General features: G+C 44.0%; 1 protein-coding gene across 1 annotated transcript in view; it reads right to left on the bottom strand.

Annotated features, from left to right (window-relative positions):
- Positions 1–2,701: 2,701 nt before the first annotated feature.
- The window catches only part of RTKN2 (rhotekin 2), a 54,002-nt gene continuing 32,584 nt past the window's right edge, over positions 2,702–24,119 (bottom strand). The window contains exons 7-12 of the mRNA XM_077258776.1: positions 18,261–18,355; positions 17,308–17,414; positions 15,806–15,937; positions 15,013–15,178; positions 8,405–8,512; positions 2,702–4,310 (exon numbers count right to left, since the gene is read on the bottom strand). Of these exons, the coding sequence (XP_077114891.1) occupies positions 3,781–4,310; positions 8,405–8,512; positions 15,013–15,178; positions 15,806–15,937; positions 17,308–17,414; positions 18,261–18,355 (1,138 nt within the window). The 3' untranslated portion in view covers positions 2,702–3,780. The remainder of the gene's footprint in view (positions 4,311–8,404; positions 8,513–15,012; positions 15,179–15,805; positions 15,938–17,307; positions 17,415–18,260; positions 18,356–24,119) is intronic.

The following is a 24,119-nucleotide window of genomic DNA, read 5'->3' as shown; positions in this document are numbered from 1 at the left end:
AGTTTGGGCACCCCTGGTCTAAATTACACATATACACACACAGATATACACACACACTAAAGTTCGGGCACCCTTGGAGACGTGTGCTCAAGATAACTTAGACCAAGGGTTCAGACCTTGTTCACCATCAATGTTAGGAAAGGCCAGATGGTGCAAATTTCCCAGCTCTATAAGGATGTGTGCCCACGATCAGGAATAATAGCATTTTGGAAGCAGCGTACTGAGATCTCCTCTCCCGAGATCTTGGTGCCGAGATCTCCATCTGCGCATGCGCCGCCTCCGGCAGCCATTTTCCCGGAGTCCACCGCATAGTAAACCATGTAAGTGCGGGGGCTCTAGGCTTTCCCAAAATGTCGGCAGAGCCCCCGCACCACCGAACACTCCCTAATCCCAGCCTGCAGCAATGCTCCGCTCTTGCCTCCTCCAGCAGCGACCCTGGCACCCCGCTCCACCGCAGCCACCACTCCCAGGTAAGCAATAAGACGCACGGATTCTAAGAGGCACCACCATTTTAATAATAAATGTTTTTTTTCCTACTTTTCTCCTCAAAATTTGGGGTGTGTCTTATATTCCGCAAAATACGATAACTGTTTGCAATAACAGTCATTTTGACTGGGGGTGCGCAAACGTTTGCATGCCACTGTACATGTATGAATTGCAATCACATGTAATAAGCATTGCCTTTAGTGCTGTCCAGGTCAGGCCATCGGTTGTGTATTGAAACAGATGTGAGTGAATTTGTTTCATCTGCAACACCAGACACGGATAAACATGGTGCTTGTTCTGAGGGCAGATGTTTCTCTAATGCTTTTGCCAACCCATTGTCAAACATGTGGTCCCCAAAAATTAAATTATTGTTACAAAAAAAAAAAAAAAAAAAGAATTTTTTTATATAGTTTTCAAGACAATAAAGACTTTTAAGTCCTGCATTTTTTCAAGTGACATTCGAGAACGGGAAAGTACACAAATTAAATAAACTCATACCATTGGGTGACCCCCCTAAAAAAAATATATATATATTGCGAAGGGAGGTAATTAAAAGTGAGCACATTTTGTTACATTTTTTTTCCATAAATTAATAAGCTTTAAAATAAGAAACTGTATAATATAGCTTATGTAAATCTGTTTCTTTCTCTTCTTGGACTGATCATTTTGCTCTCGAAATTCTCAACTCAGATGTAGAATCTGTCTTCCGTGTATATACGTTTTCCCTTTACTGACAGATGACAGTTGGTGCTTATAGAATTCTATGGAGAACTGTAACGGTTTAAGAACTCGCAGCGGAATGTCCGCAGCAGCCTCTAGAATCTCGTCATAGAATTTTTTATGCAACAACTGTCATCTCCAATGTCAGTTATGGGAAAAGTGATTACAGAAGGATTTTACAGCTTTTATCCACAACTTCGGAATGAATGATCAGTCCAGGAGGAGAAAGAAGCAGATTGATTTCACTGATAAGATATATTACACGGTTGCTAATTTTCAGGTGTACTATTGATTTATGACATAAAAATTTAAATGACTGATTAAGCATTGCCAAGCTTAACCCCTTCCCGACATGTGACGGTATAGTACGTCACATGTCGGGACCCCCGCTTTGATGTGCGCTCCGGCGGTGAGCGCACATCAAAGTCGCGACATGTCAGCTGTTTTTTACAGCTGACATGTGCGCGCAATAGCGGCGGGTGAAATCGCGATCACCCGCCGCTATTAACTAGTTAAATGCCGCTGTCAAACGCAGACAGCGGCATTTAACTACCGCATCCGGCCGTGCGGCCGGATATGAGCGCATCGCCGACCCCTGTCACATGATCGGGGGTCGGCGATGCTCCTCCATTGTAACCATAGAGGTCCTTGAGACCTCTATGGTTACTGATTGCCGGTGGCTGTGAGCGCCCCCCTGTGGTCGGCGCTCACAGCACACCTGCATTTTAGCTACATAACAGCGATCTGATGATCGCTGTTATGTAGCAGAGCCGATCGGGCTGTGCCTGCTTCTAGCCTCCCATGGAGGCTATAGAAGCATGGCAAAAGTAAAAAAAAAAAGTTTTTAAAAATGTGAAAAAAATAAAAAAAACATAAAAGTTTAAATCACCCCCCTTTCGCCCCAATCAAAATAAATCAATAAAAAAAAAAACAAAACCACACATATTTGGTATCGCCGCGTTCAGAATCGCCCGATCTATCAATTAAAAAAAAGCATTAACCTGATCGCTAAATGGCGTAATGAGAAAAAAATTCGAAACGCCAGATTTACGTTTTTTTGGTCGCCACGACATTGCATTAAAATGCAATAACGGGCGATCAAAAGAACGTATCTACACCAAAATGCTATCATTAAAAACGCCAGCTCGGCACGCAAAAAATAAGCCCTCACCTGACCCCAGATCACGAAAAATGGAGACGCTACGAGTATCGGAAAATGGCGCAATTTTGTTTTGTTTTGTTTTTTGCAAAGTTTGGAATTTTTTTTCACCACTTAGGTGAAAAATAACCTAGTCATGTTAGGTGTCTATGAACTCGTAGTGACCTGGAGAATCATAATGGCAGGTCAGTTTTAGCATTTAGTGAACCTAGCAAAATAGGCAAGCAAAAAACAAGTGTGGGATTGCACTTTTTTTGCAATTTCACTGCACTTGGAATTTTTTTCCCGTTTTCTAGTACACGACATGCTAAAACCAATGATGTCGTTCAAAAGTACAACTCGTCCCGCAAAAAATAAGCCCTCACATGGCCAAATTGACGGAAAAATAAAAAAGTTATGGCTCTGGGAAGGAGGGGAGCGAAAAACGAAAACGGAAAAACGGAAAAAGCTCCGGGGGTGAAGGGGTTAAATGGAATCTGCCAGCAGGTTTTTGCTACCTAATCTGAGAGCAGCATAATATAGGAAAAGAGACCCTGATTCCAACGATGTATCACTTCGCTTACTGGATGCAGCAGTTATAACTCAGAGATTAGATTTAGAATGAAGAAGAACTCAGAAAGCTAACCCCGTCCACACCAGGGGCAGTGGGTGTGGTCAGACCATATGATAATCTCCTGGTGATAAAACCTTCATTGTATAGGAACAGCAGCACATAGCCTAATAAAGGGAAAAATCCATGAAATGTGTCACAGCTGCTACACTGCGCTGTTTTCAGGTTACATAGCAAAAAGCTGCTGACAGATTCCCTTTATCAAACATATTGTGAGAAGTCAGTTTTTTTTTCATTTAAAATCCAAAAATGTTAAAAACATAAATAGAAAATAACTATTAAAAATCAGTATGTTGTTTACATAGCAAGCACAGCCTCATTATATAACTTGCACTCAGTAATTTTCTATTATTGCCTTAAATTTAATGATTCGGAATTGTAATAGGCCCGCTTATTTTGACTAATCAAAGCAAAATCTCGGCTCAGGACAGTAACTAGGAAAGAAAGGAATAAATATGTACAATTCAACCTAAACTGACATTTTACTTGTGTCCTGTGTGTAATTATGAAGCAGAACAGTCTGCGAGACAGAGGATAATGATATAAAAAAAAAAGGAAAACTTTCTTTGAAGATTAAGAGCCTGGTTTTCTTTCAGGGTATTCGAAAAATTCTTCTATATAATCTGAGCACATAACAAATAACACGAGGATAGGATTGTGATTAAAATACTAAGCCAATTAGGCCGTGCAACAAATTGCTCAGAGGGAGAAAAAAAAACATATTTTCAACAAGTTTTTCAGAGCAAAATTACAGTTAATTTGTCTGATTTACTTCTAGCTTCTAATGCACATACAGAGAATGAACTCATTCTTGTGACTGTAGCCACGACTTAGGGACCAGTCTATCTTTTAAGGACTTCTGTCTCGGAGCAGGAACTGGTTTTGATGGAAGATCCTCGGCCTCCCTCTCGATCGGGTCATTGCCCTCAGAGGACATGGGCTTTCTCGGAGGGACAATCGGCCTCTGGAACTGTTGCATGATAGAAGACAATTTAGCATCAAGAGACTTGCGAGAAAAGCTTGACCGTGGCCAGATATTCTCCTTTTCTGTAGGGTCTAGGACTTTATGATCTGCGCCATAGGGAGTTTTGTTGGGAGGTGGAGGAGGAGCTCTTCTTTTCTTCCCTTTGCCGTCTAGAAGGATTGATTCGGTACTTTTTGACGTTGGAGAAAGGGCGTTCTTTTCAACATGGAGTTGATGATTTCCATCAAATAAGGCAGACCATGGAGGCAGAACAGATTCTTCCTGACCTATGAGAAACTGCCCGTCTGTTTCTTCGATTTTCCTGTGCAGAATATCTGTTAAACCTTCAAACTTCACGGGAGAACCAATGCCTAAAAAATTGTAAATAAAATGAGGAACGGAAAAATGAAGAATAAGATGACATTAACTAAAAGTATTGGTAAATCCAAGGCTGCCTATTTTAATATAATTTTTGTTTTTATTTTTGTTTAACTTACATAAATTTTAATCATTTATACCTCTAAATTGTAATTATACTACTTTCTAGTAACTTTTCAGCATAAGCTGTCCCGTGTGCGTACAGGAGGAATAACAGTATTTCTGGCCATTATATGATTTACTCTCTGCGGGTTCTAGCTTGCAATTTACAATGGACTCTGAGCCGGTGGGAGGAGACTAGATATTATGAGGTTTCCTATACACATCACAACACTGAGGGATGTATTCCTGCTTTCCATTCCCTAGTTAGCACACAGAAAGAAACAGCATCAGCATGAAGGAAATTATATAATACTGAGCGGTATTGATGTGAATCCAGCTCTGTGGTGAAGTGAAAGACTTGCTAGAAAGCTCAGAAAGAACTGCGCCTATCTCAGCTTGTTTTCTCAATCTGCTCATCACTCCTCCTTATCCTTCATTGAGATGGTTCTTCCAGAGAGCATAAGTTCAGTAGACACAGTAAGGGCAGAAGTGGCTCCCAAGTGGAGAAAGAACCAGAATTCTTTAATAAGATATACTAGTTGGCCCGTGAAAAAATTTTAGCACATTGGTTGATGGGGGCACAGGCAATTTCAGGAAAATCAAGCTGGAAAAATGTGAATGTATTTAATGAGATGATGATCACAGAGAGGTATTTATATATGTAGATTGGTAATACAATAAATTGGTTTGATAAATAGAGGCTAAAAAAATGTCTTGAGGTTGTGGTGCCACCTGCAGGTTATTGTTTTTTCTGCAGGTTTCTGAAAATGAATGTTAAACTGTATTTATTGATCAAATCATGAATGAGTGGTTTGTTTGTGTCTTTTCTTTGTGAAGGGGGCAAGTTTACCTTTCAAATGGTGTATTATTTGTGTGTGGGGGAAAGTAATCACTGAAAAAGCAGTGTATGTTTACAAATGTGTTTGCATATGTGACTCACCTGCAGTGAAGTGTGCAATCCTCCAATGTGTCTGAAATCGGCTGGGCAAGGAGTTCGGCAAGCTGGAAAGCCCCCAAGGCAAATGTTAGGATTTGTTTGTGATGTCTGTAAGCAGCTTTGTGGTAGTGTGGTGCCACCTGCAGGTCATTTTTCCTTACTGCAGGTTTATGAAAATCAATGTTTAACCCCTTTCTGACCTCGGACGGGATAGTACGTCCGGGGTCAGATCCCCTGCTTTGATGTGGGCTCCGGCGGTGAGCCCGCATCAAAGCAGCGATATGTCAGCTGTTTTGAACAGCTGACATGTGCGCGCAATAGTGGCGAGTGGAATCGCGATCCACCCGCCGCTATTAACTAGTTAAATGCCACTGTCAAACGCTGACAGCGGCGTTTAACTAGCACTTCCGGCCGCGCGGCCGGAAATGCACTCATCGACGACCCCCGTCACCTGAGCGGGGGTCAGCGATGCGTCGGCATAGTAACCAGAGGTCTCCTTGAGACCTCTATGGTTACTGATCCCGGCTTGCTGTGAGCGCCACCCTGTGGTCGGCGTTCATAGCAAGCCTGTAATTAAGCTACATAGGAGCGATCTGATGATCGCTGCTATGTAGCAGAGCCGATCAGGCTATGCCAGCTTCTAGCCTCCCATGGAGGCTATTGAAGCATGGCAAAAGTTAAAAAAAAAAAAAAAGTTTAAAAAAATATGAAATAAATAAAAAAAATATAAAAAGTTTAAATCACCCCCCTTTCAAAATAAAACAATAAAAATAAAATAAAATATACAGATATTTGGTATCGCCGTGTTCAGAATCACCCGATCTATCAATAAAAAAAATAAATTAACCTGATTGCTAAACGGCGTAGCGAGAAAATAATTAGAAATGCCAAAATTAAGTTTTTATGGTCGCCGTGACACTGCATTAAAATGCAATAACGGGCGATCAAAAGAACGTATCTGCACCAAAATGGTATCACTGAAAACGTCAGCTTGGTGAGCAAAAAATAAGCCCTCCCCCGATCCCAGATCATGAAAAATGGAGACACTACGGGTATTGGAAAACGGCGCAATTTTTTATTTTTTTTTAGCAAAGTTTGGAATTTTTTTTCACCACTTAGATAAAAAATAACCTAGACATGTTAGGTGTCTATGAACTCCTGATGACCTGGAGAATCATAATGGCAGGTCAGTTTTAGCATTTAGTGAACCTAGCAAAAAAGCTAAACAAAAAACACGCATGGGATTGCACTTTTTTTTGCAATTTCACCGCACTTGGAATTTTTTTCCCATTTTCTAGTACATGACATGATAAAACCAATGATGTCGTTCAAAAGTACAACTTGTCCCGCAAAAAATAAGCCCTCACACGGCCTTATTGACAGAAAAGTAAAAAAAGTTATGGCTCTGGGAAGGAGGGGAGCGAAAAACGAACATGGAAAAACGGAAAATCCCAAGGTCATGAAGGTATAAACTGTATTTTGTGATCACGTCGTGGATGTGTGGTTTGTTTGGCTATATTCTTGCTGCAGGGGGCAGGTTTACCTTTCAAATGGTGTATCATTTGTGTGTGTGTGGGTGCAGTATTAACGGAGATACAAAGAAATCACCGAAAAAGTGTGTTTAGAAATATAAGGATTACAAAATTTCTGATATATATATTCTTATAAAAGGATGTGGAAAGTTCAAGTTCACTTTCAAGTTTTCAAGTGATTAGCTAATAAAAGTGTTTACAAAGTTTTCCAGTTCTTAATATAAAGTATGAACCGTAGGGGGTTTGACCTCTGTCAATTAGCAGAAGATGGTTATCCACACACTGCGACATACACGATGCATGCTATTACTGCGGTGCCAGACAAATTGCTCACGTGTAAAATCGCCGTGCACAGGTAACAAGGGTCTGAGGACTGGTGGGTTCCCAGGAGATAATCTTCACTCTTAAAATGATGAACTATGGCAAGGATAGAGGTTGTTAAGGGTGTTTTCTGGTCACACCATATGGATGACCTCTACATAGGATACTACATAAACAGAAGATCGGTGGGGGTCCAACACCTCGCACCCCCATAGATCATCTGCTGCTTGAATGTGAGCTGTGCAGTACCCTGCAGTGGCCACAACACACACTGTGTGGAGCTGCACATACAAAATACTGAAAAATAAAATGGTAGTTCTGAAACCTGTGCCTATTAGGCTACTTTCACACTAGTCCGTCGGTACAGGCCGTCGCAAACCGTCGGCCCGACGTACAGTGTGTTAATTTATCACAACGTGGGCAGAGGAGGCAGTCTTATGATGCTCCCGCTGCCCCATTGTAAGGTCCGGGGAGGAGGGGGCGGAGTTTCGGCAGCGCATGCGCGGTCGGAAATGGCGGACACGACGCACAGAAAAACGTTACGTGTAACTTTTTTTTGTGCCGATGGTCCACCAAAACATGACACAACTGTTGCACGACAGTTGCGACGTGTGGCACTCCGTCGCAATGTGTCGCTAATGCAAGTCTATGGAGAAAAAACACATCCTGCAGGCAACTTTGCAGGATGCGTTTTTTCTACATAACGACGCATTGCGACGTGCGTCGAACGACGCTAGTGTGAAAGTAGCCTAACTTCCATTGTGTACATGGCCTGTTACCCAGTGAAAAGATCGGAAACTCGGCTATCCTCAGAGTAAATTGTGGCTGCACCAGTCTCCAACTGAGCTCATCTTTTGGACAAAGATTATACTTTGAGACTACGCCATAGTTTGATCTGTAGCCTTATTATTGCAGAGTAACTATAATCCTTGTTTGCAGGGATGCAAAAGCGCTAATTTTTTTGGGGGGTAAATACCTCAACCCCTCCTCCCACATACAGTACATAACAGGTAAAATTCTGATATATTTATGATTGGTAATTTAACAAAAAAAAAAATTTAAAAAAAAAAAAATCCTTCGAAATTAAGTTTCGTAAATTGCACACATATATTATAAAATGAAAAAGTGTAAACAAAAAATCCAGCGCTGTGTTTTATTTTATTTTTAACTTTCCACATTAACAACTTCCACTTACTCATATCATGGTACACGGACGTCGCCTCTTTTGTTAGAAACAATGGTGGTTTCCGTGGTGACGTAATCTCTATTCTCATGAGTTCTTCTGCACAATGCTTCCACTGACCTGAGAGGGGCAGCAGAGAGCAATTTTCAGTTGCACATAAAATACATTCTTTCCTTTCTTATGGGTCGCATCTTAAACAGCTAGGCTATGTGCACACGCTGCGGACTGATCTGCGGATTTTTCCGCACTGATTTTGATAAATCCGCAGGGCAAAAACATAAATCATAATTAAAGCCAAGTCTAGTTGGGTCCTTCAGACGTACTTGCTCTAGATGTTACAAGCAGCAGACGCCGGAGCATTTGCGTCCACATCTCACCTTGTGCCTGGTCCTCCACCATACACTGCCCGGTAAGTCTCATCTCATCATCCCAGTGCAGATTACCAGACCCGAAGTGTTAAGTCATTACAGGATTGAGCATTAATGTTTGTTTGGTGAGTGATCCGATCTGTGAGCAGCTGTCACCGTATGTCAGGAACTTGTTGAACAGCTGTTCCAGACGGACTCGTACGGCGCCGTCAGCTGCTGATAACAGGGCAACAACTCGGCTCATTAACACCGCGCCATTATTTTCCTAACCCGAGCCATTGTTAAACTCCGCGGCTGGAACCCGGAGAATAAATCAATAGTTTTGTTTCTTTTATGTAACCGAGCCGTCTAGTTTTTTCTGTTTTACATTTGGATGGAGGGCTTGAGGAAAAATTCATAAAATGTTATTAAAAGGGTCCAATTAACCTTGGCTATAGCGGCACGGCTGGACGAGGACCCCTAGAACATCAATCCCCCTGCAATTCAGTGTATGGCTAATTATGATTATGTAGCGGCACAACGAACAGAATGCTAATCGCATGAGATCTCCGTGACCTTGGAGGCAATTTCTGTGCTGAATAAATTAAATATTTGCATCGACTCCTCTTATAATCAGTTTTGAAATCTAACAATCATCTGAGAGGCAAAAGGTTTTCGGAAGTTTCTGTCTTAAGGACAGCAATCAATAGGTAAGCAAATGACAAGCATGTTTTCTCTTACTATCACAGAATGGTGGCAGCCACAGGACAGGGTGAATAATATGATCTTGTGTTTGCAATAAACTGTCAATCTCTATATAGTGGTTCCCTAATACACAACTGTCATCCTAAAGTGCTCCTGCCCCTTCTAAGAGTAGAAAAGCATGTTCCTGCTGCTCACATCCCCACAAATTAAAACATTCGGTACATATGCCAGTTTAATATATTCAAAAACGGTCCATATTTTCATGATCTGTAACTTTTAAGCTGCTTTTTTGTAACACCCCAGGTAACCGGTTGTTACAGTGATGTTACCTTCCTTTCAGGGAGGGTGATATCATGCGTGGAGGCAAGGAGGATTCTCTTTACCAGGTAAGCAGACACATGTAACATTCTGAATCCAGGCCAGGAGGGGGAGCTCAGGACCCAGATTCAGGGGAGCTTCCCCAGCTTTAAGGATACTGGTCTGGAGGAGGAGTTAGTTAGTTGGTCCAGGGACACCAAGGACAGCAGTCAGAGAGACACTGAGACAGAAGGAAGTCTGAGGCGGAGAGCGGAGCCGTGCAGCCAGGATTGAGCTGCGGCTCCTGGGAAGGAAGATAACCTGAAGGGTTGTTGTATGCAATGGAGCATTGAGGACAGGAGCACAGGAGTGGCACAGGGCTCAGAGGGGAACTGTGACCGGGCACCCTCAGAGCCGAAGAGCAGAAACCGGGTACCGGGAGCCCGAGGCTTTTGTGGTACTCTAAGACACATAGCAGAACCAGAGGGCACTAAACTACACGTTAACTGCCCGCACCAAGCCTGAGCTACAGCAGTACTCTAAGAGCCCGGGTCGTGGTAGAGACCCTATAAAAAGGCTCAAACTGCCTACCGTGCAGGCAGCTGTTCCAGGACAGGAGAGAGAAGATACCTTGCCAGTAAGCTACAAGCAGCAGGGGCCTCACCATCTTAGCGCAAGTAGGAAAGGCTTACGGACCTCACCTGGGAGAGGGGTCACCTTTGCCTCCAAGTCGGCCGGACCACATCACCACCTGTGCCTGGTACCCTGGATTATGGACTTCTACCACCAGTAAACCAGGTAAAGACTTTACAACTTGTGTCCTCCACTTATTTGTCGGCATACACCATCCATGCACACACCTTGGGAGCCCTGGGGACCACGCTTCACCTGTGGGAAGCGTCACCATCTAGCCGCCATACCATCACCCCAATAGACTTTATTCACAATTCCCCTTAATGGACCTTTCCCCCTCTGATTGGACGCCCAGGGCCATGGACCGGGTCGCAGCCACCGTGACATCCCCTTTAACAGCGACCGGACCCCGTACAGAGTACCCCATAAGCCCAGGCGGGTGACACACTAGTCAGCAATCTGCCAGCACTATAGGTATTAGAACTTACCATAATGCAATACACTCATAACGCATTTTTCTTTTTTCACCATTTCATCCCACTTGGCATTTTTTTTCCCCTGCTTTACAGTACATTATATAGAAAAATGTATGGTGTCACTTAAAACTACAACTCATCCCACAAATAAAGAAAAATATAAAAGCCATTATATGGCTGCGCTGAGGAAAACACAAAAATTTCCCTGAACAAAGGGTAAAGAAAAAGAGAAAAGACGCTCCAAGTGTGTTACCCTCAATATAATACACAGTGAGCAAAGGATTGTCTATGCTCATCTGCCTGGGTTGTGTCCTGACATCTCCGTGTTTGTAAGAATGATAGGCCTGCGGCACTGAGCAGAGAAGGGGCCTGCAGCACTGAAAAGAAGCAGTGTGCTGTTGTAGTTTTAGCTGATAAGAATAGGTCATGCTATTCAGCTCTGTGACTATGGATGTACAGAGGGGCTGTAGGAAATTTTTTAAAAAAAGTTTAAGTTACGATAGGTTTTGAGGGCAACAGACTCCCTTTAGGGAAAATCTGTATTCTTCCAAGACAAAAAAAAAAAAAAAAGCCTTTTTAGATGAACGTGGCCAGTGTAATTTCTGGACTTGGTAAGAGTGATGACAGCATTGGATTTCAGTCTTTAATTAAATACAAAACGCACAACTCATCATAAAAGATTGTAAAATGATGCACAGGCACTTGATGGGAATTAATGAGTTAATTTTTTTTTTAAGGAGATGATTTTTGTTATATTTCTTACCTTTTGCAAAATTAATGCAGGAGGAAAATGTTATGGTTTTCTTTTTTTTTTTGTTGAAAAGACAAAAACACTGTAATTAAATATAAAAGAAAAACAGACAATATTTCATTGTCTGTTCCAGGAGAAAATGTTTAATTAGACGGATGCTTTAGGGAAATCGAATATGAATGTGGCTGGTGATAATTGCACTCGCAGGAGACATTGGAACAAGGGAGGAGGAAGAGGAGGAGGAGATGGAGAGGAGGATTAAAAAAGGGGATGTTATATGAAGGCTTTAAAATAAATGTCATGAGACTAAATCAAAAAAGAGCCCCAAATAGAGGTCCTGACAATATCCATACAATATATCTGCCATGATCAGTCACCTGGTATGTATGATGCAGGCTGTACTGCCCTCGTAGAGGATTGCACTGAGCGCACAGTCAACAGCTCAGCAACAATGTCCGCAGCAGTAAACGCTTGATTTCCCAATGAGATATCATTAACGAGTGTCTCTACTCTGTTATTCCTAGTGATGAGCAAACGTGCTGAGATAGGGTGTTATCTGAGCATGCTCAGGTGCTAACAGTGTAATCGGCGTGCTCGAATAATATGTTTGAGCCTTCCGCTGCTGCAGGTCTCGTGGCGGTTTGACGGCTGCAATACATGCAGGGACTGTCTAACAAACTGGTCATCCCCGCATGTGTAACAGAAGGACAACAACACAGATCAGATCTGAAAAAGAGGTGAAAGATTTTTTAAAATTATATTCAAATATAATATAATATATTAAAATATAATACGAGTAAAAATTGTACCTTTCTCTCTAAAAAAACAAACAAAAAAACACCGCCATCTGAAAAAAAATCCCTCAATGGAGAAAACAAAAATCGTTTGATTTTTTATTTTATACGGGCCCTCCCCTTTAAATATTAGTTGGGAAGACATAGTTGGACCCAAGAGACATTACATGAACGGAACACCAAAGGCATTCTGCAAATTCCACTACGACCCTTGTAGATGGCTCATATGAATAAATAGAAGGGTTTTAATAATGGCCTGCACTGAAAGACGTTCTTATTTCCCACTTTAGTAATGAGAACACAAATCGCTTCCTTCAGTAACCGAAGCCTGCGGGTCTGCTCCGCCGTGCACACTAGCACCGAGGCTTCCACTTCTACTTAGCAATTAAAAAATAATGTTTTTAGAGGAAAAAGTATTGAAAAAATGTAACAAAAATAAGGCAGAGTAGATTTATCCTACTGATATTAAAGTATGAATACTACAGGAAGCGCGGGCACAATGCCGACCATTCAGGCCTACAGAAAACCAATGTTTACGGAATGGCTTAAAAGGTAGACTGCAGTCTTCGCGCCAACAACCACCCAACTAAGCATGGCAAAATGCCTCTTTATATCCTACAAGATAAAAATATATATTTTACATGTAGCACACAGAAGAGCATACAGAGAGGACACCCATGAGGGGTCTAGGTCCTCCATGCTGATAAAGGAACGCTGGGATGTGTGGTTCAACGACGCGCTAACGTAAGGAGCCGCTACCCTATAGGCAGTGTACTTGATGCTGCAATGACTTTGCTGATAAAAATCTAAATATCATAGATTGACCTAAGTATTGGGAAAGCTCACACCGATGCACATCTGAGGAGCTGCTGCTACAAACCTTGCAAAGATCACCACAGCTTTCTTTTGTGCTGGATGAAAATATTTTTAAAAACTCCATTCTGGTAAAGTGCGTCTTAATGTTTACAGTGGGAGAGCGGGATCCCAGGGTCACTGCTGGCAGACGTAGAAGTGGGGCGATGCTGCACACCCCAGGGCTGGGAGGAAGGGGTGTTCAGAGGTGCGGTTGCTCTGTCGGCATTTTGTGAAAGTTCGGAGCTCCTGCACTTCCATGGTTTACATTGCTGCGGACTCCAGGAAAATGGCAGCCCCACAAGCACAGATTAAGATCTCAGCACGGGGATCTCGTCTCCTGAAATCTTGGTGCAGAGATCTCCATCTGAATATACGCCGTCGCCGGCGGCCATTTTCCCAGAGTCCACTGCAATGTAAACCATGGAAGTGTGGGGGCTCCGCTGACATTTTGTGAAAGCCTGAAGCCCCCACACCGTTGCACCTCCAAACACCCTCTTTTCCCAGCCTGAGGCCAGCAGCTTCGCCCCACTCCTGCCCCCAGTAAAGTATATTCGAATTATAAGACGGAGCCCCATTTTCCCCCCAAATCTGGCGGAAAAAAGTGCGTCTTATAATATGAAAAATACGGTATTTGATACTCTCTCAATTTTGCAAATTTTCCCACCTACAATGAATGGAGAGGTCTGTAATTTTTTATCATAGCTACACTTCAACTGTGAGAGACAGAATCTAAAAATAAAATCCAGAAAATCGCATTGTATGATTTTTACATAGTTAAATTGCATTTTATTGCATGAAATAAGTATTTGATCACCCACCAACCAGCAAGAATTGTGTCTCTCACAGACCAGTTAGTTTTTCTGTAAGAAGCCCTCCTACTCTGCACTCATTACCTGTATTAACTGTACCTGCTTGAACTCATTACCTGTATAAATGACACCTGTCCACACACGCTCAATCACACTCCAACCTCTCCACCATGGCCAAGACCAAAGAGCTGTTTAAGGACAGAAGGAACAAAATTGTAGACCTGCACAAGGCTGGGATGGGCTACAGAACAATGGGCAAGCGGATTGTTAAGAAGGCAACAACTGTTGGCACAATTATTAGAAAATGGAGGAAACACAAGATGACTGTATCTTCCTTGGTCTGGGGATCCATGCAAGCTCTCACCTTGTGGGGTCATGATGATTCTGAGAAAGGTCAGGAAGCGGCCCAGAACTACACAGGAGGACCTCGTCAATGTCCTGAAGATAGATGGGACCACCGTCTCAAACAGTAACACACCACACCGTCATGGATTAAAATCTTGCAGGGCACACAAGGTCCCCCTGCTCACGCAAGCGCACGTCCAGGCCCGAAACACACTGCTAGCATAACTAAGGATTGTCTTCATAAGATACATTTCACGGTCCTGGAGTGGCCTACCCAGTCTCCAGACCTGAACCCAATAGGAAATCTTTGGAGGGAGCGGAAACTCAATGTTGCCCAGTGACAGCTCCGAAACCTGAAAGATCTGGAGGAGACCTGTATGGAGGCAGTGTGTGGAAAAAAAACAAAAATACAAGAAAAAAAAAAACACCAAATCATCGAACGGCACATGTAGTTCTTTCCAGTCTAGAAGAAGAGAAGACTTGGCCGGTGAATGGCCAATATCCCACCATAATGGAGACCATGTACACCATATTCATGAGCGGCGGGATTAATCACAAGTAAGCCGCTACACTCTTAGTACTAAATACTAGTAGAGGTCTGCACTCACTGAGGTTGTAAAAATGCTGCCAGAAGGCTTCCATCCATTTCTGAAGTTCTTCTTTGCTGTCAGTAGAAAATATTTTTGTTACCGCTTCTCCGGACACCAAGTTGATGATAGTAAAACTGTTGGTTCTTTTCTTGGAATCTTTCTCCACAGCGCGGATTCTTGTTTCCTAAAAAGTGGGGGGAAAAAAACAAAAAATAAGCACATGTAACTATTGAATAAAAGCAAAAACAGTGTGGTGTACTTACTGCAGAACTTCTTACGCATATTTTACACAGAGGTTCCTTTTTCCAAAAAATAAGAGGACATGTCACCAGGATTTTTATTCCCCATTTTATTTCCATTTAGTGCTTCAGCAAGTCTGCTGGGCAGGAATGCTGCGACTACTACGGATAATGCTGCAAACACTACGGACAACGCAGCATTGATACATATTCATTTACATCGTATACGCTATTAGATTTTGCCACAGACGGACATCAAGTGCCAAAGATACCTCTGTTTAAAAAAAAAAACAAAAAAAAAAACATCTCGACTGTGTAATACAAAAAAAATATTAATAGTTTTGACTTTTCACTAGATCAGTCATTGGAAATCCACCTCCATTGATAATGAGGTGACTCTGCTAACTATCCTCAGACTGTACAGTTAAGCTGGAAAATTAGATGCACAAAGCAGGACAAAGAAGGAAAAGTTGAAAATTATCAGGTTTCTTTTTTTGCATATACAGAATGATAATAAACAACTTACAAATGATACTTCCCCCTTTAAACATTCTCCCATGGATGCAGTTTACCTTGTTAATAGGAATAGTCACGGTGGCTTCGATTTTAGCCTCTATTTCTTCGGGTGTATAGTAACAATGAAGGCTGCCGCCTTTCAGCACACAGTACATTCTGATCCAACTACGAATGCCACCAGCCGTCTCCTACATTCAAATACGAGAAGTATTAAAATTCTGTGTATCACTGCTCGTTTATGGAATATCACATATTAAATGACGGATTTGTCAGGTAATTGCAGAAATTAACTGATTAACTATAGTGAAATTGCCTGATTACTTAGTGGTCATAGGGGGACAGGAGGAGGGCTTATTTATGCTCAGACCACGTACAGTCAGTTATTCATTTAGGGTGGAAACACACACAACCTTAGGGCTCTTTCACACGTCCTGATATTTCCGGTGTCCATGTGTGTAACACTTGTGGTATATGGGTGGGAACCGTGTGCCACATCAGTATCACATGTACCGACGTCTGGGAAGCAGCGGTACAGTTAGCGCTGTTCCCAGGCGCCGGGTGCTGAAGACTGCTCTCATCATTCTCCCCTGCTCGCGCTGAGATCTGCGCTAGCAGAGGAGAATGTTGAGTTATATTCAACTGATAACAGCGTGAGCAAGCAGTGGCTGATAGGACTACTAGCGCCGTCAGTCTACACCTGCTGAAGCTAATAACAGTGAGAGCAGTCGGTGGCTGATGGGAGTATTCATCAGCAGCCACCTACGCTATAAATAAAATAAAAAATGATGCGAGGTTCCCCTGTCTTGATAACCAGCCAGGCAAAACTGACAGATGGGGGCTGCAACCCTCAGTTGTCGCTTTAGCAAGGCTAGTTATCAAAAGTAGAGGGATCCTCACAATACAACTATAGGATTAGTAATGGATAGGCATCTTCATCACTAACCCGTGGACTATACAATACAAAGGTGACACCAACCCCAGAGATATGAACACCACTTGCCACTGCCACATGGCAAGTGGGAAGAGCAAGGCTAAGAGCCAGAATTGGCACATCTAATAGATGTGTAGCTTTTCTGGACAGCTGTGGGCTGCTATTTTTAAGCTGGGTGAAGGGAAAATATCCATGGCCCCTTACCAGCCTGAGAATACCAGCCCCCAGCTGTCTGCTTAAGCAAGGCTGGTTGTCAAAAACTGGGGGATCCCACACCATTTTTTTTTAAATTATTTAAATAATTAAAAATATGGTGTGAGGACCCCTCTATTCTTAATTACCAGCCTTGCTGAAGCTGAGAGTTGCAGCAATCATCTGTTAGTTTTACCTGGCTGGTTATCAAAAATACAGGGGAGAAAGAAAGGAGTGCAACGAGAATTCAAGGCGAAGAGAGGGTTGCTCTACATGGGAGATATAAAGAAAAAAACTAAATCTAAAAATTAGAATTTCCACCCCCCCCCCCCCCCAAAAAAAAATAAAAATAAATAAATAAATAAAACAAAATGAGAAAGTCAAGTTTCCAGTCTCTTTTCTGCTTTAGGCTATAGACAATCAAAAATATAATACCTGCTGGTTAAGAAATCCAGTAATTACATCATCAGTCATACACGTGGGTTGTGCAACCAAATGGCAGCATAAATTACCATACAAGGGAAGCCAGAAAGAGGAATCCTCTGAAAGAGAAAATTAGGTCATAAGCCTTTGCCTAAAAACCTGACTAATTAAAGAAGCACTCTCAAAGATTTTATCCTCTTAATATATTGCAGTCATCATATTATGTAGCACTGTGTACTTACAATTGCTCATCCACCTTTCTACTCAGATAATTCATCTTTTCTTTGCTCTTCGTAGAAACAAGACATCTCTTGTCCCCACATAAATCATTCCCCTCTTCTATTCCTGACCCCACAGTGCCATAGAATATGATGACTGCAATATCTTAGAGGATAAAAAGTTTGATGGGAGGAGGAGGAAGAGGAGGAGTGCTCCTCTAAAGGGAACCTGTCACCCCCAAAATCGAAGGTGAGCTAAGCCCACTGGCATCAGGGGCTTATCTGTAGTAGTGGCATTAGGCGCTGGGCTAGGTGTGTTCAGACCTTGCACGCCTGCCCTGAAAGGCTAAGGCTAGTATGGAAACAGTACAAGCATTTCCCGAATATTACACGGTGCTCATTAGTAGGTGCGACGTCGTGAGTGCACTGCGCCATAATGAGGAGGTCGTATCCCGGGTTTTCTAATAAGGGGGCACCACGTCTAGGAAAAAAAAGGAGGCACATTCTAACGAAAGACGAGACCACTGCTAAGGACAGGCAACAAGCAGAAGAGACTTGTTTGGGCTAAAGAACACAAGGAATGGACATTAGACCAGTGGAAATCTGTGCTTCTGATCTGAAGGAGGCATCAAGATTAATACAAGAACACCATAGGGGTGATTTCTTACTGCCACATTTCGATACATTGAGAAGCTATTCTACACGAAGCAATTGGATCTAATCATTAATACACAAGTGAACACTTACCATGTGCTGTAATAGTGAGGGTATGAGTTCTGAAGCTATCCTCCACACTGTCCAGCATGAGTGTAATATGAGCCAGACGGTTGTATTTTGCTCCCCTAAAATATAGACCAAAACAGAAAAAAAAATATTATTTACAGCATATTAGTACATATCCCCCTAATGATTCAGCAGGACCGGATATCTGCACGGCATCTGGTCTACAAAAGCATGCACAACGAATTCTAGTGTACTTCTTTAAAAGGGAATCAGTCAGTAGGAATACTCCTAAGCTGTCTGTCTATATGGACATGCATATTATAGGAAGCTAAATAAAACAGGGATTTTTGTATACTCACCGTAATTCCTTTTCTCCGAGCCAATCATTGGGGGACAAAGAACCATGGGTGTTATGCTGCTGCCACTAGGAGGACACTAAGTAAACACAGAAAGAATAGCTCCTCCCCTGCAGTATACACCCTCCTTCTGGCTCCAAGTGAACCAGTTCGGTAAGAAAGCAGTAGGAGCTTAACATTTAACCAGGATGAACTATGTCAAAACCAAGCCAACACAGAAAACCAAAGCCGTTAGCCTAACAGGGTTTGTGCTGTGTCCCCCAATGATTGGCTCGGAGAAAAGGATTTTACGGTGAGTACACAAAAATCCCTGTTTCTCCTACGCCTCAATGGGGGACACAGGACCATGGGACGTCCTAAAGCAGTCCCTGGGTGGGGAACAATCAACTGTAATTGCTCCTTGTACCCACAGGTTACAGATGCAGCACAGCCGCCTGCAAAATTCATCTGCCGATGATCGCATCTGCCGAGGCCTGAGAATGAATATGGTAATGTTTTGTAAACGTATGCAGACTGGACCAGGTCGCAGCTCTGCAAACTTGTGCTGCCAAAGCTTGGTGCCGGATGGCCCAAGACGCACCCACTGACCGAGTGGAATGAGCCTTAATCCCTGCTGGGACAGAATGACCTCTGACTCGGTAGGACTCCCGAATAGCTGAACGAATCCATTTTGCTATTGTTGCCTTGGAAGCGGGAAACCCCTTCCTTGGCCCTTCCGGGAGCACAAACAGGGCGTCCGACCTGCGGAAGGACGCCGTCCGCAAGACGTATCTCTTGAGAGCTCTCACTAAATCCAGTGTGTGGAGGGCCTTCTCGATGCGATGTACTGGTGCCGGACAGAGACGGTAAGCCAATCTCCTAATTGAGATGAAAGGATGAGACGTCTTTTGGCAAAAAGGACGGGGATGTTCTCAAAACCACCTTATCTTGATGAAAATTCAGGAATGGAACTTGACAAGACAGAGCCGCCAGCTCCGAGACTCGTCTAATGGACGTGACCGCAACCAGGAAGGCAACCTTCCATGAAAGAAAAGACAGGGAAACATCCTGTGGAGGTTCAAAAGGAGCTTCTTGCAAGACTCCGAGGACCAGATTAAGGTCCCATGGTTCCAACGGCATCTTACAGGGCAGCACCCTATAGGAGACTCCCTGAATGAACGTCTTCACTTGTAACCTGTTGGCAATCCTGCGTTGGAACAGAACGGACAGGGCTGAAATCTGCCCCTTGAGAACTAAGGGCGAGACCTAAGTCCAAACCCATTTGTAAAAATTCGAGGATGGAAGGAATGGAAAATTCAAGAGGAGAACGTCCCCGGTCGTTGCACCAGGAAAAGAAGGTTTTCCAAGTGCGATGATAAATGCGCATAGACGTAGGCTTTCTAGCGCTGATCATGGTAGAGATGACTTCCGGAGAGAAACCTGCCTGGGTAAGAACCCAGGACTCAACGGCCATGCCATCAAACACAGGACCTCGGAGTTCTGGTGGTAAATGGGGCCCTGTGATAGCAGGTCTGCGCGATTCGGTAATCACCAGGGAACATCGACGACTAGTTGAATTAGTTCCGCGTGTCACGCCCGGCGTGGCCAATCTGGCGCAATCAGGATTACCGGTACTCCCTCCGCTCTGATCTTCTCAATGACTCTCGGCAGTAAGGGGAGCGGGGGAAATATGTACGGAAGCCGAAAATGAAGCCACGGGAGTACGAGTACATCTGCCCCGAATGCTGCTGGATCGTGGGACCGAGCTATGAAGTCAGGAACCTTGGAATTTAGCCGTGAGGCCATCAGATCCACATCCGGAGTTCCCCAACGACAGCAGATCTGGTGGAAGATCTCCGGATGGAGAGACCACTCCCCAGAGTCGAGGCCATGACGACTGAGGAAATCTGCCTCCCAATTGTCCACTCCCGGGATGTGAACCGCAGAAATCATTGAGCGGTTTTCCTCGGCCCAACGGAGATTGTAGCCTACCTCGTTCATGGCTGCCATGCTGCGGGTTCCCCCTTGTCGGTTGATGTATGCCACTGCAGTGGCATTGATGGACTGAATCCTGATGGGGCGACCCGCAAGGAAGGGATGGAATTGGAGAAGAGCTAACCTGATTGCCCTAATTTCCAAGATGTTGATCGGAAGGCGTGATTCCTGAAGTGACCAGCGGCCCTGAGCAGTGTGATGTAAGAACACCGCTCCCCAGCCTAGAAGACTGGCATCTGTTGTCACAACTAGCCAATGTACTGGAAGAGAAGACTTCCCTTGATTCAGGGAGGACTTTAATGTCCACCACCTGGGAGACTGTCTGACTCGGTGGGGAAGGAAGAACCGACGGTCGAGGGAGAACGTCCCAAACAGCCAGGATTGCATGCTGTAAGGGACGGAGGTGTAATTGGGCAAATTGAACCGCCTCCAAGGCTGCTACCATCCTGCCGAGGACTCTCATACTGAAGCGCAGAGAGTGAGTGCGAGGTTGAGAGAGCTTCTGAGCTTCCCGCTGTAAGGCTGAGATCTTTTCTGGGGGAAGAAGCACCAACCCCTGGGACGAGCCCAGTATCATTCCTAGAAAGGAAATTCACTGAGCCGGTACTGGGGAAGATTTTTTGAAGTCTATCTTCCAACCCAGGCGAGAAAGAGAATCTATTGTGATGTTCACAGCCTCCTTGCAGGCGCGGAAAGAGGGGCCATTGATGAATTTATCTTCTAGATACGGTAGCACCATCACATCACGGGTCTGAAAGATGGCCACGGCGGCCGCCATGACCTTGGTGAATACCCTGGGAGCGGTGGCGAGGCCGAAGAGCAAAGCAACGAATTGGAAGTGTTGTTCCTGAACTGCGAAGCGAAGGAATCTCTGGTGAGAAGGGAAAATTGGAATGTGGAGGTTCGCATCCTGGATGTCTATAGACGCCAGGAACTCGCCTTTTTTCCATGGAGGCAATGACAGAACGAAGCGATTCCATTCGGAACAGTCGTACCCTGACGAACTTGTTCAGCAGTTTTATGTCCAGTATGGGCCGTACTGTACCGTCCTTCTTTGGAACAATGAACCTGTTTGAATAAAAACCTTGAAACTTTTCGCTTTGAGGGACCGGGATAATAACCCCGTCTTCTTTTAGAGAGCTTATGGCCTGGAAGAACTCTGATGCCTTTGCCCTGGGAGGAGAAGACAGGAAAAAGCGATTTGGTGGAAGAGAGGAGAATTCTATCTTGTACCCGGAGGACATTAGGTCGCGGACCCATTCATCATGAACGACCGAGAGCCACGCATCGCTGTAGGAAAGCAGGCGGCCGCCTACTTTGAGTGTGTCCCCCGGATACCACAGGGAGTCATTGTGTGGGAGATCTGCCCGGTCTGGACCCCCTGGATCCTGACTTCCTAGGCCTGCCTCTCCATGAAGGGGAAGGTTTGTAAGATGTTTGGGGACCTCTATCCCTACGTTGTGTCCGGCCGGGTCCGGAAGATGTGGAAGTAGAGGACCAATTTGAGTTGGAACGAAAAAAATAGGGACAGAGCCTGCTGTTGCTGGTTCCGAAAGGATCTCTTGTGGGAGAAATTTACTCTTCCCTCCAGTGGCGTCGGAAATTAATTGATCGAGTTTTTCGCCAAAAATGCGACCGCTCTGATATGGTAAAAAAGTCAATTACTTTTTGGAAGCAGAAGCCACACGCCAGTCCCTGAGCCATAAGGACCTCCGAATGAAGATGACGTTTGCTGATGCTTGAGAAGCGCAGTCAACGACATCCAGAGATGCGGTCACTAGAAAATCCCCAGCTCTGGCTGAGTAGCAAGGTCTGCTACTTCGGGGGGAAGATTGGTATCCAGAACAGCTGAAGACAAGACCTCAGCCCAATGGGTCATAGCCTTAGGCTGGTTTCACACTTGCGTTTTTGTCTGCAGCGTTTTTTTGCACATGCGTTTGGTCGCGTTTTCAAACGCATGCGTTTTTTGTCTGCATGCGTTCATTTTCAAAAATGCTACCTGCAGTATTTTCTTGCGCTTTTTTTGCCGCGAAAAAACGCATGCGTTTTTTCGCGGCAAAAAAATGCATTGCTGTCTATGTAAACGCATGCGTTTTTAAGCACATGCGTTTGTTTGCGCTAAAAACGCATGCGTTTTTATAGAAAAAAAACAGAAAACACACTGAAAAGCCACCCACCACCATCAAGGTGATAAAGGGATCTAAACCCTAACCCTAACTCTACCCCTAACCGTTTAATGAACATTTTCTGACAGTCATATTGCCACGTATTTAAGTGCCACGTATCACGTATTTCAGTGCCACGTATGCCACGTGCCACGTATTTAAGTGCCACATATTTAAGTGCCACGTGCCACATATTAAAGTGCCACGTGCCACGTATTTAAGTGCCACGTGCCACGTATTTAAGTGCCACATGCCACGTATTTAATTGCCACGTGCCACGTATTTAAGTGCCACGTGGCACATATTTAAGTGCCACGTGGCACATATTTAAGTGCCACATGCCACGTATTTAAGTGCCACATGCCACGTATTTAAGTGCCACGTATTTAAGTGCCACATGCCACGTATTTAAGTGCCACGTATTTAAGTGCCACGTATTTAAGTACCACGTATTTCAGTTGCACGTATTTCAGTTGCACGTATTTCAGTCACGTTTAGGGTTAGGGTTAGGGTTTTCTTGTTTTTTCTTGTGTTTTTCTATAAAAACGCATGCGTCTAAAAAACGCATGCGTTTTACCGCGTTTACATGCGTTTTTCACACATGCGTTTTTTTTAAAAAACGCATGCAGATAAAAACGCAAGTGTGAAACCAGCCTTAGCCACCCACGTAGCGGCAAAAGATGGAAAGAGTGCAGCTGCTGAGGCTTCAAAAGCTGAACAAGCCATATTGTCGATCTGACGATCGGTGGGGTTTTTAATCGAGGCGCCCTCTGAAGAGGATAAAATAGATTTAGTAGCTAGGCGCGATACCGGAGGATCTACCGGAGGGGACTTTGACCAATCTTTTCTTAGATCAGGAGCAAAGGGATATTTTGACTCCATGGGCTTTTGCCCTGTGAAGCGTTTATCTGGACGGATCCTATGAGATTCAACGATTTCCTTAAATTCAGGATGATTGGCGAACACTGTGAGCTCGCTTGGTCCTCTTAAAGGACACAGCATGATCCGTTTTAGATAAAGGTTCCTCATCTAGCTTCAGGGCCTTGCTTACTGACTCAGAGTCGAGAGTCTCCTGATCGTGTTGAAATTCCTGATCTAGGGACGTGTCAGAATCGTCCTCTGAGCCAGGTTTTCTACTAGCCCCAAGGGAGGGGGAGCGAGAAAAAGAACTCTTGGAACCCGATTCCCGGTGATGGTCTGGGGACAAGGCATGAGTCCTTTTCCTGGAAGAGCGAGAGCTCCTTGGTAAGGTACGACCCCTAGTGTACAAGGGGTTCTGATCATTGCGTTGTCCGTAAGAGTGCCCTGGTTAGAGGAAGGGTCTCGGAACGAGTCTAATGCTTTGGCCAGGGATGCCATAGACCGGGTAAGGGAAGTAGCCCACTCAG

This window comes from Ranitomeya variabilis, chromosome 4 (assembly GCF_051348905.1).
Source record: "Ranitomeya variabilis isolate aRanVar5 chromosome 4, aRanVar5.hap1, whole genome shotgun sequence".
In the NCBI taxonomy this organism is placed as follows: Eukaryota; Metazoa; Chordata; class Amphibia; order Anura; family Dendrobatidae; genus Ranitomeya; species Ranitomeya variabilis.
The sequence above is the reverse complement of the archived record's forward strand: the minus strand, read 5'-3'. Positions and strand labels throughout refer to the sequence as shown.